This window comes from Geotrypetes seraphini, chromosome 6, assembly GCF_902459505.1.
Source record: "Geotrypetes seraphini chromosome 6, aGeoSer1.1, whole genome shotgun sequence".
NCBI lineage: Eukaryota > Metazoa > Chordata > Amphibia > Gymnophiona > Dermophiidae > Geotrypetes > Geotrypetes seraphini.
Genome location: NC_047089.1, coordinates 21806383 through 21820143, shown reverse-complemented (window position 1 = coordinate 21820143; position 13761 = coordinate 21806383). Strand labels below are relative to the sequence as shown.

At 40.7% G+C, this 13761-nt stretch overlaps 1 protein-coding gene across 17 annotated transcripts in view; it reads left to right on the top strand.

Annotated features, from left to right (window-relative positions):
- The window catches only part of SYTL2 (synaptotagmin like 2), a 259334-nt gene that overhangs the window by 62609 nt on the left and 182964 nt on the right, over positions 1 to 13761 (top strand). For all 17 annotated transcript variants that reach the window (XM_033948916.1, XM_033948909.1, XM_033948922.1 and 14 more), the window contains one exon: positions 10916 to 11338. In XM_033948916.1, the coding sequence (XP_033804807.1) occupies positions 11238 to 11338 (101 nt within the window). In that variant the 5' untranslated portion in view covers positions 10916 to 11237. The remainder of the gene's footprint in view (positions 1 to 10915; positions 11339 to 13761) is intronic.

Below are 13761 nucleotides of genomic sequence, written 5' to 3'. Positions count from 1 at the left end.
CCTGACTGGAATCAACTTTTTTTTTTTTTTTTTAATGAACCTTGTTGCTGACCATCTTTAGAAACCTTTGAAAAGTATTTATCCAAGGACAAGCAGGCAGTATATTCTCACTTGTGGGTGATGTCATCCACGGAATCCTAGTATGGACAGTCCCAAATTGTGCTTTCACTTTGAAAGTGTTGAGACAGTCTGCACAGTGTGTGTGTCAGTGCCTTCATATCTGACATTGGCCCAAGGGATCCTCAGTTCTTTGTTTTCCATGGTGTGAAGACGCAGTTCTCGCATGCGTTTTTGTGTCTTTCAAAAAGAAAAAAGAGACTCTTTTTGGTTAACTTTGTTTGCTGGTTCTCAAGCAGGGATAGTCAGGATTGTCTCTTCAATCTCCCCAGAAGCTGGGAATCCTGTGACCCCACATCAGCAGTGTGTCCTCCTAAACTGACTTCAGCAGCTCTGAACATTCAATATAACTGAGACCTCCGACACCAACATTCATCCATCAGCTCTGGCATCTGCTTCGCTGGTTCTACCTCCCTTGGGGTCTTTGTCAACATCATTCCAGTTCTCTTCACCATCACTGTGCTTCAAGTGCCGACATGCAGAGTCTGCATCACTTCCATCGGTGTCCTCTCTTAAGTGTACCTTGAAAATTGGGGCTACCTGTGCTTCGATACCCGACGCAAGCTGCACCCACTGTACCCTTATCTATAGAGGTACTGGCATCATCACTACAGGATCAACTGAGAGCTTTTTATGCATGGAACTAGAGGGGCTGTTGCAGACACATGCTAAACCAACTCATGCTCCAGCACTCTATGAGCATTGGGCACCGCAAAGCATTCAGCATGCAAAGCATTCAGTAATGCTAAAAACTGCTTTCATGGTTTTGTAAAAGGAGGGGGCAGGTTAAATTCATAATCTAAAAATTAAATAAAACATTTACCTGTAGAATCATTCTTTTAAGCATGTTAAATTGCTGAAAATAGAAAAAAAAGAATTATATACTGTATACATATATATATATATATTTACATATATTTTTTTTGTGGGGGGGGGAAGGGTAGAAGAATGGGATTTGAATAATGGTGTCCCCAAAAATAAAAAGAATGAAAACAAAGGTAATCTGTTGCTGGAGAATTTGTTAAAATTGGTTTATCTTCAGATAGATAAGAGTTTTGTAGCAGGCGATGTTCTTGTAAACAAGTCATGAGACAGTCAAATGGAACTTCAGCTCAGAAAGCATTTAACATGTGAGGGTCACAAATCTAACTGAAGGGTTTTTTGTTGTTGTTTTATATATAGTGTAATTCTATCTTCATGGCAGACTGTGTTTTAGCACGATTACCTTAAAGCATACTTCAAAAATGTCTGGGCTAGGTGGTAGCTAGGTGCACTATCGTTTTTAGTGCACGCACAAAATTAGCACATGCTATAGCGTGCGCTAGCCAAAAAACTACCGCCTGCTAAAGAGGAGGTGGTAGCGGCTAGCGCACATGGAATTTTAACGCGTGCGTAAAGGCCCTAGCGCGCCTTCGTAAAAGGAGCCCTAAGTGGCAAATAAATGTGGTTTACCAAACTATATTTGACCCTGGCTTGACTGGTTATGTGGATAACGTTAAGGTGCCTGGCTTGATTAGTTTAAATTTGTTGAGGAAGATAATGCTCTTATAAATCATTTATATTTGTATTTACCTACTAGACTTCTGAAAATGTCCTTCTGGAAATATCTTAATTGAAAGAAGCTTGTTTAATTTTGGGAGCAGATAGAATTAGGGGGTCTTGGTAAGAGTTAGAGGAAGAGAGAACGGAGAAAGAGAGAGCAGTGGCATAGCCAGACAGCCAATTTTGGGTGGGCAAAATTTTCTCTCTGCTACACCAACTTAAATTTACCAAGCTTGACAATCAGGAGCAGCACCCCTAAGCCACTGATGCCAGAACCCTGGGCATGCACAGTTGTCAGTGTTGGTGACTCAAGGGTGCTGCTGCCAACTAATGAGCTTGGTAAACGGGAATTTTGACTGTATTCAGAGGAGGTCCTCAGTTGTCATGGCTTTGGTATCCCCACCAACTGCAGCAAGGGTCAGGGCCAGTGTAAGTCCTGCTGCATCCCAGAACAGAAAATAAGAAGGGGAACTTCCAACCCCCCTCTCCTCCCTGGCCCCTTCCCTGATTTCCTCTTCTGCCATTACCACCACACACTGAGTGACCCTCAAAAATGCAGAACAAGGGATCACAAACTTGAAATAAATTTAGCTGGGAACCTCAAGAAGCTAAACTTGGCATCTACTGCAACACTGGAGAAATAAAAATCAGAAATATATTTCTTTTCTACAGAACACAATACAAAGATATCTGCTATGTATATTTCCCAAAGCTAACATATTCCAGTTAATAAATTCAAAATTAAACACATTTTTCTACTTTCATTTTCAGGACATTTTATTTTCTATCGTGTAGATCTCAGTTTCTCTTTTCCTGTCTTGTCTTTTGCTAATTCTCCTTCAGTGACTGCTGTCCATTTTGTCTTATCTCCTCTTTCCTGTCTTATTCTATTCCCTCACTACACCTATCTCTAATATATTTATCTTTTCTTTTTAGCTCTTTCCTCCCTTCTTTTTTTTCTTTTCTGCCTCTGACCACTCAAATTTCACCTTTTCATACTCCTGTCCTGCCTTTTCACCTACCTATCAACCATTTATCTCTTTTTCTCACCCCTAGATCTCTCGTTTCCTGTCTCACTCCTTCCATGGACTCCTGTTACCTTCAATCTTTCATCTACTCCCCATTATCATGTTTCTACCGACTGTACTCACTATTGTCCTCACTCATCTCCTTGCCACACCCCTCTTTTTCTCCTCTCCTACCCTCAAGTCTGACATCTCCCAGTCCCTTCTACAACATTCCCCAGCATCTTACTGTTCCTTTTCCCTTCCCTCTTACCTTGCCCCACATGGTTCAGTATCTCTCCCTTATTCCTTTTGTCCCTGGGAACAGCTTCTCTTTTTATACCCCCCTCCTATGTAATATCTTTCTCTATCACCTTCATGGCAACATCTTTTCTCTCTCCCCTCCTCTCCCCTCCCTCTCATGTGCCTGAGTTTAACATTTCTACCTTACTTCCATTGTCCAACATTTCTCTCTTCCTCTCCACTCCCAAATCTAGCATTGCTCCCCTTCAGTAGACCCTTCCCTCTCATTGTCCAGCATTTCCTTCCCCCCATCTTTCTTTAATAGTTGTCTTCCTTCATAGGGATTACTGACAGTGATTCACTCGTACTACCTGTTGCTAACACTGAAGCATTCCCTCTGCTGCATTCCACCCAGGTGAAAACAGGAAGTTGTATTGCAGAGGTTGGGACGTGGCAGAGGGAAGGCTTCCAGGTCAGCCACAGGCAGCATAAATGAATCTCAGTCGTTGTCACCTACCACCATGAGGAGAAACACCTGTTAAGGTAGACCACAGTTGGGGGAGGGGAAGAGGGAAGAAGATTCCAGCCACAGGGCCCAATTTTGGACTACCTTCTGCAGCTGTGGGGCCCAGTTTTTTCCCCCCCTTCCATACCTATCATGACAAGAGTGAACCACTGCTGGGTAGGCCTGAGCCAAAAGTGGGTGGGGCCAAAGGAGCTGGAGCCTGAGGAGGGAAAGTTAGGAGGGGATTTTGGGTCTTATAATGAGGGAGTTTCATGTGTTAGCCACAGACCTTTCACTAAACTGTCTGTGCACTAACCTCTTGGGTATTTCTCAGCACAATTAATTGGAGAGGTATGCTCAGTCTGCTACGTGCCTTTTTATAAAATAGACTCCAAGAACCAGCCTTGTGTAGTAGATGAATGCCAACCACACATTTTATATCTGTTACAAAGCAGGTGTAAATGAATGCGTGCACTTGGGTATTTCATAGCAGCTCTAACCCAGCTTTGCCAAAACTACATTCTGGGAATGCTTATGTGTAACATGCATATAAACATGTGCTGTCTCGGCACTGCCTGTATTAGTACACCCACATACTATGGGATAATTTTATAAAAGGTCTATGCTACATGTAAAATGGCCTTTATACATGGAAAAGGCTTTATATTAAAAATTAAAATAACCCACAAAATGCAGTCTGCTGCTTTATAAACTTATTCCCATAGAGAGAAATTTTTTTAACAGGGTGCTTCGTTATGTGCCACTTATGTGTGAAAGTGGCAATTTTCCTGTACATTTTCTTTTTTTTTTTTTAAGACAAAAATAATTTTATTTTTAATTTCATGAACAGAAAATGCAGGGTTTTTTTTTTTTTTGGTTTTTTTTTAATTTATTTATTGATATTTTGAACTTGACAATGTATATATTTGAAAAATCGGAAAAAAACCCCCAACTATATGAAAATACACTATTAACATCAGAAATATTACAATACATTTTCACATGCAACAAATTGACTCCTTGCTAGTCTGTAATTCGCAAAGAGCATAAACACAAGGGTGGCATTAATGCAGACAGCTTTAGAGGGGTATGAATGCAGGACTACCACTTGCACATGCCCCTTATAGAATACAGTAACAAATGCATGCTCTTGCCATATTTAGATGTTCACAGATACTGTGGGTGATGTAACTGTGGCTGCCTATAATGTAAGGCACACCAATGCAGGGTTACATTAGCATTCTATAATGGAACTGAGGTGCACAATTACTGTTGCAGAATATGCTCTTACCATAAGGCATTGAGGCACTTCCAAGGAGAATCGATTCCATAGTGACTGAGGGCAGGATGCACAACGCTCTGACAACATGATGATAAATTCCATGTTGGGAGTGATTTTATTTTACAGGGAGATGCTCAGCATAATAGCATGCAAATTATATGCATGATATTTTTGTGGAGCAGCCCCGGTAAAAGAGGAGAGAAAGTGTGCCTTTCAAAGGTAGGCACAGCTCTTCCCCCTCTCTGTTCCTATCTTTCCCACTGTCCTGCAGGGGAGAAGAGTAACAAATAGTTGAGCTGGTACTGGATCCGCAATCGGCTGAGATGGCACCGGAGCTGCGGGCAGGGGGGGGGGCAGCTGTTGTATGTGTTGGGCACCTGTGTGTCCTGTGCCTAGACATGGGACATACACTCACTCACACAACACATGCACAACAGTCACTGGTAGGTCTAAACCTGCTGGAAAATTTTGCCCTTTAAAAGGAGGGGCCTTCCCTTTTGGGCATCATAAGGAGAACTCGTTTAAATACTAATGAGCTCCTTGTAATTCATTTGTATAATATTCTTGGTGGTTGCTATGAGGATCGGTAACAGCCCCCAAGAACCCTATTGAGCATCAGAGGCAGAGCTTCCGTGCCACTAAGATTGTTTTAATGAGTCTTACGAGCACGGAATGCTTTGGAGCATTGGGGCCTTAGTGGGAAAAATGCTAAGCCTTGTCTTTGGCTGAGAAATGCTGTAAAACCTAAAATTTCAAGAACTAAGCACCCAATAAAAGCCACCTTAGGAACATAATGTTAACATGTTGTGTCTTTATTTTTACAGACTAATGCAATTTACTACATAAAGGCTTTAAAGTTTCAGCTAATAACAAAGGAAAACAGTAGAAATCTTAGAGATTTGGAGGGATTCATTTGATTCAGTGAACTAGGCTTTTGCTGAAAACGACATCACTTGCTTTGCTTAAGGGCATACAATTATTTGCCATGCCTGTCATGGACCAATTAATCACATGCCAGCATGTTATATCAGATTCCATTACAGACCAAGAAAACAATTTGGAGCTAAGCTCCACCTGTAGAAGCTAGTCTTCAGATTGAAGCTTATGACAAAGAAAGAGTAATGAACATGATGTTGACAAGAAACTTAATAAAAGTATACGTTCTGAATCAAAATATCAGAATGAGAGTATTTTGGCAAACTGCACTCCTCTTAAATGATTGTAAAAGACTGCCATGGTTTCAAGTGTTACCCTCCCCCTCCAAAAAATTAAATTGTACAGGAGGGAGGGAGAGGAGCAGCCACACCAATAAATAATGTAGACAGGACGCACAAAAAGGGGGGAGGAATAGCGCTATACATAAAAGACTCCATACCCTCAACCAGGATGGAAACAACAGTAAGGGCAGATGGCTTGGAATCACTATGGGTTAAGCTACCGGGAGGAACTGGAGCAGACATAAAATTGGGTTTGTACTACCGCCCACCTGGACAACCGGAAGAAATCGACCAGGACCTGGAGGCTGAACTGAGGCAGGTATGCAAAAGCGGAAGTGTGGTGGTGATGGGGGACTTCAACTACTGGAATATTGGGCATTCAAACTGCACAAGGGAGACCAAATTCCTGGAGGTCACGAGGGACTGTTTCATGGAACAGCTGGTCACGGAACCAGCACGGGGAGATGCCACTCTGGACCTAATCTTCAATGGACTAGGGGGACCTGCAAAGGAGGTGGTGGTATTAGCCCCTCTAGGAAACAGCGATCACAACACGATCCAGTGCAGGCTAGAAATTGGATCATCAAAGGTGAAAAGAACCACAACGACGGCCCTCAACTTCAAAAAAGGAAATTACGATGCCATGAGGAAAATGGTGAGAAAGAAACTCAACGGCAATACAAGGAAGATGCAGTCCGTAGAAAAAGCCTGGAACCTACTCAAGGACACTGCACGAAGCACAAAACCTGTGCATCCCCAAGTTCAGGAAAGGGTGCAAAAAAAACAGAACTAAAAACCCAGTTTGGATAACACATGCAGTGAAGAAGGCAATAAGTGACAAGAAAACATCGTTCAACAAATGGAAAAGAGACCGAACAAAGGAAAACCAAAAGGAGCACAAAGAACACCAAAGGGAGTGTCACCGAGTGGTTAGGAAAGCAAAAAGAGTATACGAAGAGAGACTGGTGGGAAAGCAAAAAACTTCAAATCATTCTTCAGGTACATTAAGGGGAAGCAACCGGCAAGGGAGGAAGTGGGACCCTTAGATGATGGAGACAAAAAGGGAGTGGTAAAAGATGAAAAAGAGATAGCGGACAAGTTAAATGAGTTCTTCACGTCAGTCTTCACGAGAGAAGATACAACCAACATTCCGGAACCTGAGGAGATCGTAAATGGAGACCAAGACGTTAAGCTGGTCAAATTAGAGGTAAGCCAAGAGGATGTCCTCAGGCAGATAGACAGGCTAAAGCGCGACAAATCGCCGGGTCCGGACGGCATTCACCCAAGGGTACTCAAGGAACTAAGGAACGAAATAGCAGAGCCACTTCGACAAATATGCAACCTATCCTTAAAAACTGGAGAAATCCCGGGGGACTGGAAAATAGCAAATGTCACGCCCATCTTCAAGAAGGGTTCAAGGGGTGACCCAGGAAACTACAGGCCGGTGAGCTTGACCTCGGTCCCGGGAAAGATGATGGAAACGCTGGTTAAGGACAGCATTTGTGAACACATTGAAAACAATGGGCAGCTAGAGTCGAGTCAGCATGGCTTCTGTAAGGGTAGGTCGTGCCTTACAAACTTATTGTACTTCTTTGAGGGGGTAAACAGCCAGGTAGATAAAGGGGAATCTATAGACATCATTTACCTTGACTTCCAAAAAGCCTTCGACAAGGTACCACACGAAAGACTGCTTAAGAAGATATGGAACCACGGGGTGCGAGGGGAGGTCCACCGATGGATCAAAAACTGGCTGGCGGACAGGAAGCAGAGGGTTGGAATAAAGGGACATTACTCAGACTGGAGATGGGTCACAAGCAGAGTACCGCAGGGGTCAGTGCTGGGACTGCTCCTGTTCAATATCTACATAAACGACCTAGAGGTGGGAACAAAATGTGAGGTCATTAAATTTGCGGATGACACCAAACTATACAGCAGGGTTAAAACCATGGAAGACTGCGAAGAACTCCAAAAGGAACTAACGACACTGGAAGAGTGGGCCAAAAAGTGGCAAATGAGCTTCAACATAGGGAAATGCAAAGTCATGCATGTGGGGAAGAAGAACCCGATGTTCAGCTACAAAATGGAGGGATCACTACTAGAGGTAAGTAACCTGGAAAGAGACCTGGGAGTGATGGTAGACACAACACTGAAGGCGTCGGCGCAGTGCGCCACAGCCTCAAGGAAAGCAAACAAAATGTTGGGTATCATTAAAAAGGGTATCACGACCAGGTCGAAGGAAGTCATCCTGCCACTGTATCGTGCAATGGTGCGACCGCACCTGGAATACTGTGTCCAGTACTGGTCGCCGTACCTCAAGAAGGACATGGCAGTACTTGAGGGAGTCCAGAGAAGAGCAACAAAGCTGATAAAGGGTATGGAAAATCTCTCATATACTGATAGATTGAAACAGTTAGGACTGTTCTCCCTGGAGAAACGGAGACTTAGGGGAGACATGATAGAAACCTTCAAGATCCTGAAAGGTATAGAGAAAGTAGACAGGGACAGATTTTTCAAACTAAGGGGAACCACAAGTACAAGGGGGCACTCGGAGAAATTGAAAGGGGACAGGTTTAGAACAAACGCCAGGAAGTTCTTTTTCACCCAGAGGGTGGTGGATACATGGAATGTGCTTCCAGAGGCCATGGTAGACAGGAGCACTGTACAGGGCTTCAAAGAAGGTTTGGATAGGTTCCTAGAGGACAAAGGGATTGAGGGGTATAGATAGGTGTAGATAAGGGTTGTAGGGATAGGAGTAGAGGTAAGTTACAGGAACAGGAGTAGAGATAGGTTATAGAGCTAGTCAGGGACCATTGCTCAGGCAATGGGCCTGATGGGCCGCCGCGCGAGCAGACCGCTGGGCGAGATGGACCTCTGGTCTGCCTCAGCGGAGGCAACTTCTTATGTTCTTATCAAAGTAAATGACTAATCCAGTGTTCATTTTTTTTTAAATTCTTTATTGATTTTCAAACTACAAATGCGCAACAAATGAATCACATATATGTACATTTTATAATAAGCACAGCAAACTTTCAAATATTACTGCAACAAAGAAATGTCCCCATCCCTCACAGTTAATATACAAACAAAAAAAATAAAATCTTCATGAAACCACTCATAAAATCCCTGAACCAATTCCATTCCCTTCCCCTCCTCCCCCCGGGATGTGTGTGTTTACTTGTTTATAAAATAAATTAAATTAAATTATTCCTTTTTACAGTATTTAGTCAATGGCTCCCACACCTCCATAAAATTCTTAAATTGTCCCTGTTGTATGGCCATGCAACGCTCCATTTTATATGTATAACACAGGGATTCCCACCAGAATATGTAGTTCAACCTATCCCAGTTGTTCTAATTTCTTAAGATAAGCTGCATGATAACCCCTATCATCACCAATAGAAGCTTATTATTTTTCGTAGAAAGTTGACTTTTAGCTCTCATAAGAGTACCAAATAATATAGTAGTATCATAAGATAAAGCCACTGGATTCTCTAACATTATTTACTTGATCCCAAATAGTGTTCATTAACAAATTTTTCTTTTTTTACGTTTGGTTTTCATTTTTTTATTTGAAATGTTTTCTGCACTATTTTGCAAAGAGGCTGCAATCTTTGCAATAGTGCACCCCTTTTCTAAATAATACACGTCTTGCAAAGTGCACACACTCTTGATGACATTGCTCTTGTGGTAGAGTGGTAGTCCTATTAAGTTTCAATTTGCTGACTTACCTCACTTAGGGGTCCTTTTAATAAGGTGCACTAGCCAATTTAGCGCGTGCTAAACGCTAACGCATTCATAGAATATAATGGACGCGTTAGTGTTTAGTGCACACTAATATTTAGCACACGCTAAAATGGCTAGCACACCTTAGTAAAAGAGGGGGTTATTGTATTTGTTTATATTTGGTCTTTTTACTGCTGTTATGCTTGTTAACAAAATTGTTAAGCTTTATGTTGAGTTGTACTTGCTGTACATCGCTTCAGGTCAATCTCTTCATAAATGTGGTTAATAAATCCAAATAACTAACTAAATATTTCTTCCTAGGAGCCTTTGCCCTTCTTTATTAATTCAGAAAATTAAAAGTACACTTCTCCCTCTGTTATTCGCGGTTTCAGCATTTGCGATTTCGATTACTCACGGTTTTTAGCTTGCTGGCTCCTCCCCCCCATTACATCAGCTTGCATAGAGAAATTGCTGATTCGCAGCGCTTTCTTCACCGTGTTTTGCCTCTCCTTCAGGAACAGGCCAGGTCTCCCACCATGTTGTTCACGGTTTCACCATATTCACGATGGTTTTTAACAGAAAACAGCAAATAACATTAAAAAAAGTTATTTGCGGTTTTTCAGTATTTGCGGTTCTGTTAAACCCCTATCACAGCGAATACAGAGGGAGAAGTGTACCCAAGGCATTCAGTCTGTCCAAACCTAGTTTATTTTTTTACGTCTTTATTTATAATTCTCAGAGAGCAATTTTACATATAATATGCAATATACATTATACAAGGTGCACTGAAAAGTTCTCAGCCCAGACCAAGAAGAGACTGATGTGGATCCATGAAGCTTACAAATTATTCCACACTTTTCTTGACACTTTTCTTTTCTTATCATTGAAACGAAAAGTGTCAAGAAAAGTTATAAAAGTGTGAAACCTGGATGGCTGAAGTTAGCCCAGTTGAGCTTTCTCAACTGTGAACCATACATGCAATTTTAAATTGAATTCTATACTTGATTATGGTCCAGTTCTTACCTCCTTAGGATGGCAAAACATTTTTTAACCCAAAGTATGGCTAAGCTTAGCTGTAAGGAAATGCACTAGAAGATGTTTTTCACTTGGCAGTGGTTAAGTCTGCAAAACAAACTTGCTTATGCTTACAGAAAGGATTATTTCATTTTGTAATTCAGTTGAAAAATTTCTGTTAGTTGTAAGAACTTGTTTCTTCATATAATTTAATAACATATGTAATGGTTTGTTTTTGATCTCTCTCTCTCTCTCTCTCTCTCTGTAGGTGATGTTTGGATGCTGGTGCATTTTCACACTGTTTAAATGAACTCCTGACGCACAATGCTTATATGAAAGAGAGAACACCTCTGTGGTGAACATGTGAACTGAATAGCATGGAATGCAAATCCCTGTTGTGAGCCTCTTGACCAGAGCTGCAGGAAGGCCATCACCTAATACAGAACAATAGCAAAACCTTCAAACATTTCTGTCAGTTATAACTGAGACAAGTGACTTCTTTTCTGCCAAAACACACAGACTAGTTATTGCTTACAGAATCACAAGACTGATTATTTCCTACTGGGTGCTTGAGCAGTTTGCTTTACAAGATGATTGACCTTAGCTTTCTGACGGAGGAGGAGCAGGAGGCCATCATGAAGGTACTCAGTCGAGATGCTGAGCTAAAGAGAGCTGAAGAAGAAAGAATCAAGTAAGAGTTAATGATCCCTAAATATACACGTATTGTCATAGGTCAATATTCGGTTGCAGCTGACAGCAAGTTGTTTTAAATAACAGCTATGGTATTTAATAAAATACATATGGTTAGTGGTGCTGTGTATATGTAGAGACTACTGACTGGCAGCAGCTGTATATACTGTATAGTGGCTGAGCTGTTTAATTTAGGACAGCTTGTGCACATAAGTGTGTGCAGAATCCAACAGAACATATTTTTGTGCATACAAAACATACGCATTGTGGAGGGCACAGGTGAACTTTTTATGCACATATTCCATACCTATTGGTATCTGAACTCACCTTGAACTATTACTAGAAAGGCATGAGCTAAATTCCAAAAATAGCCTTATGTGAAATAGGCAGAGTTAAACCCTGCAAAGAACAGGTATAACTGTGTGCTGCCAAGTTTCTGCTGCTTTGTTAAAGACTATTTTTAAAGGAATGTATTGTGTTAACATTCTTCCTTTTATAAAACAAAAAGTCCTGTTTTATGGGCATACCAACTACATTGACAGGCAACCTGAGACAAAGGGCAAAGCAACCTACTTTCACACAATCTGTGTGTAAGCACTCCCAAGGACGAAGTTTAGACTGAACAGAGGTGTAGTTTTATAAATCATGGGTGTATAGGCATAGATTTCACAGGAGAAAAAAAATTATCCCTTTTCAAAACAGGAATAAATTTGTGCATCAGCATTAGTGCACTATTCGGGCTAGATCTGGGAGCCTATTTTATAAAGGCAATATAAGTAGCATTATTAAAACAGGCACCTTGTTTTGAACTTTACACATAAGGATCCTGTTAATAGAAAAAAAAAATATCAAATTGTTATCATGGTAATTTAGGGCTCCTTTTACAAAGGTGCGCTAGCGTTTTTAGCGTACACTAGCCGCTACCGCCGCCTCTTGAGCAGGCGGTAGTTTTTCAGGTAGCGCGCACTAATCTGGTGTGTGTGCTAAAAACGCTAGCACACCTTTGTAAAAGGAGCCCTAAATTACCATGATAACAATTTTATATTTTTTTTTCTATTAACAGGATCCTTATGTGTAAAGTTCAAAACAAGGTGCCTGTTTTAATAATGCTACTTATATTGCCTTTATAAAATAGGCTCCCAGATCCAGCCCGAATAGTGCACTAAAGCTGATGCACAAATTTATTCCTGTTTTGAAAAGGGATAATTTTTTTTCTCCTGTGAAATCTATGCCTATACACCCATGATTTATAAAACTACACCTCTGTTCGGTCTAAACTTCGTCCTTGGGAGTGCTTACACGCAGATTGTGTGAAAGTAGGTTGCTCTTACATTTTGTATACATATATGAGTGTGCAATTTTAGAAAAGTCCTTTTCTGCATGTGAAACAGGGTTTTTAATCAAAAAATCTTTTAGAAATTATCTCCACAATATTTGGTTTCTGTAATCTATATCTATAAAATCGGATGTATGTATGTTCCAGCTTAACTCTGAAACGCATGCAGACATTTCAACCAAACTTGGTATACATATGACTTACTATCTGGGGAAAAATACTGTGGGGGTGGGAAGGGGGTGACATGTAAAAATAATCAAAAACAACAGATATTAGTGTTTAATCCATAGTTTTCAGGGTTGCTGAGATGAATAGTGACACTCCCAATGCTGTTTAAGTCCAAGTTAAGCCCCAGCCCCATCACAATTTTAACTGGTTGAATATTGTACTTATACTTTTAAAAACCTGTACATAAAATTACTTTGATTTTACACTATACATACATTTGATTCCTTTTCCTTTCTAATAAAAGATTGGGATAAATAAATACACGGGCAACGCCAGGTGATCAGCTAGTAGTTTAATAGAATGGAAATTTATTTATGATGTCAATGACTTATAGCACATATTATGGAAATCTACATGCAATGGACTAAGTGGTAAATAATGTACACCAACAGGGTTGGAGTGTACTGTTAATAGGAGTTATTTTTTTTTTTTACACTAAATCTTTCTTTAGCCTCCACAATTTTATTTCTTTATGTTGTGGAGAAAGAGGGAAAGTGCAGTAAAGCAATCGGTTAATAAACACTGGCTTTTAAAGGTTTCTACCGATGCTCATAGAATTTCTGTTTTATAAAAGGAGCATTACATTTATTTATTTTTTTTTTTTTTTGCCTTGGTATGAAAAGAGAGTACTGTTCTTTAACAAACAGGTACTTGTGTTTAACTCTAGAACAGGAACTGTGTTAATGTACTTACAGAGCAAGAAAAAAAGTGCTTTCCCCCTTTATTTCCTGGGTAGAGGCTGGTTGACTGCTTTGCTCCTTCATGTTCTCCTCTTTTGTATCTCTTTTGTCTTTTCTCTGTTCCTTCTCTCAAACCTTCTGCTTGCCCTGTTTCCTTTTTAATTTTATTTATTGTAAACC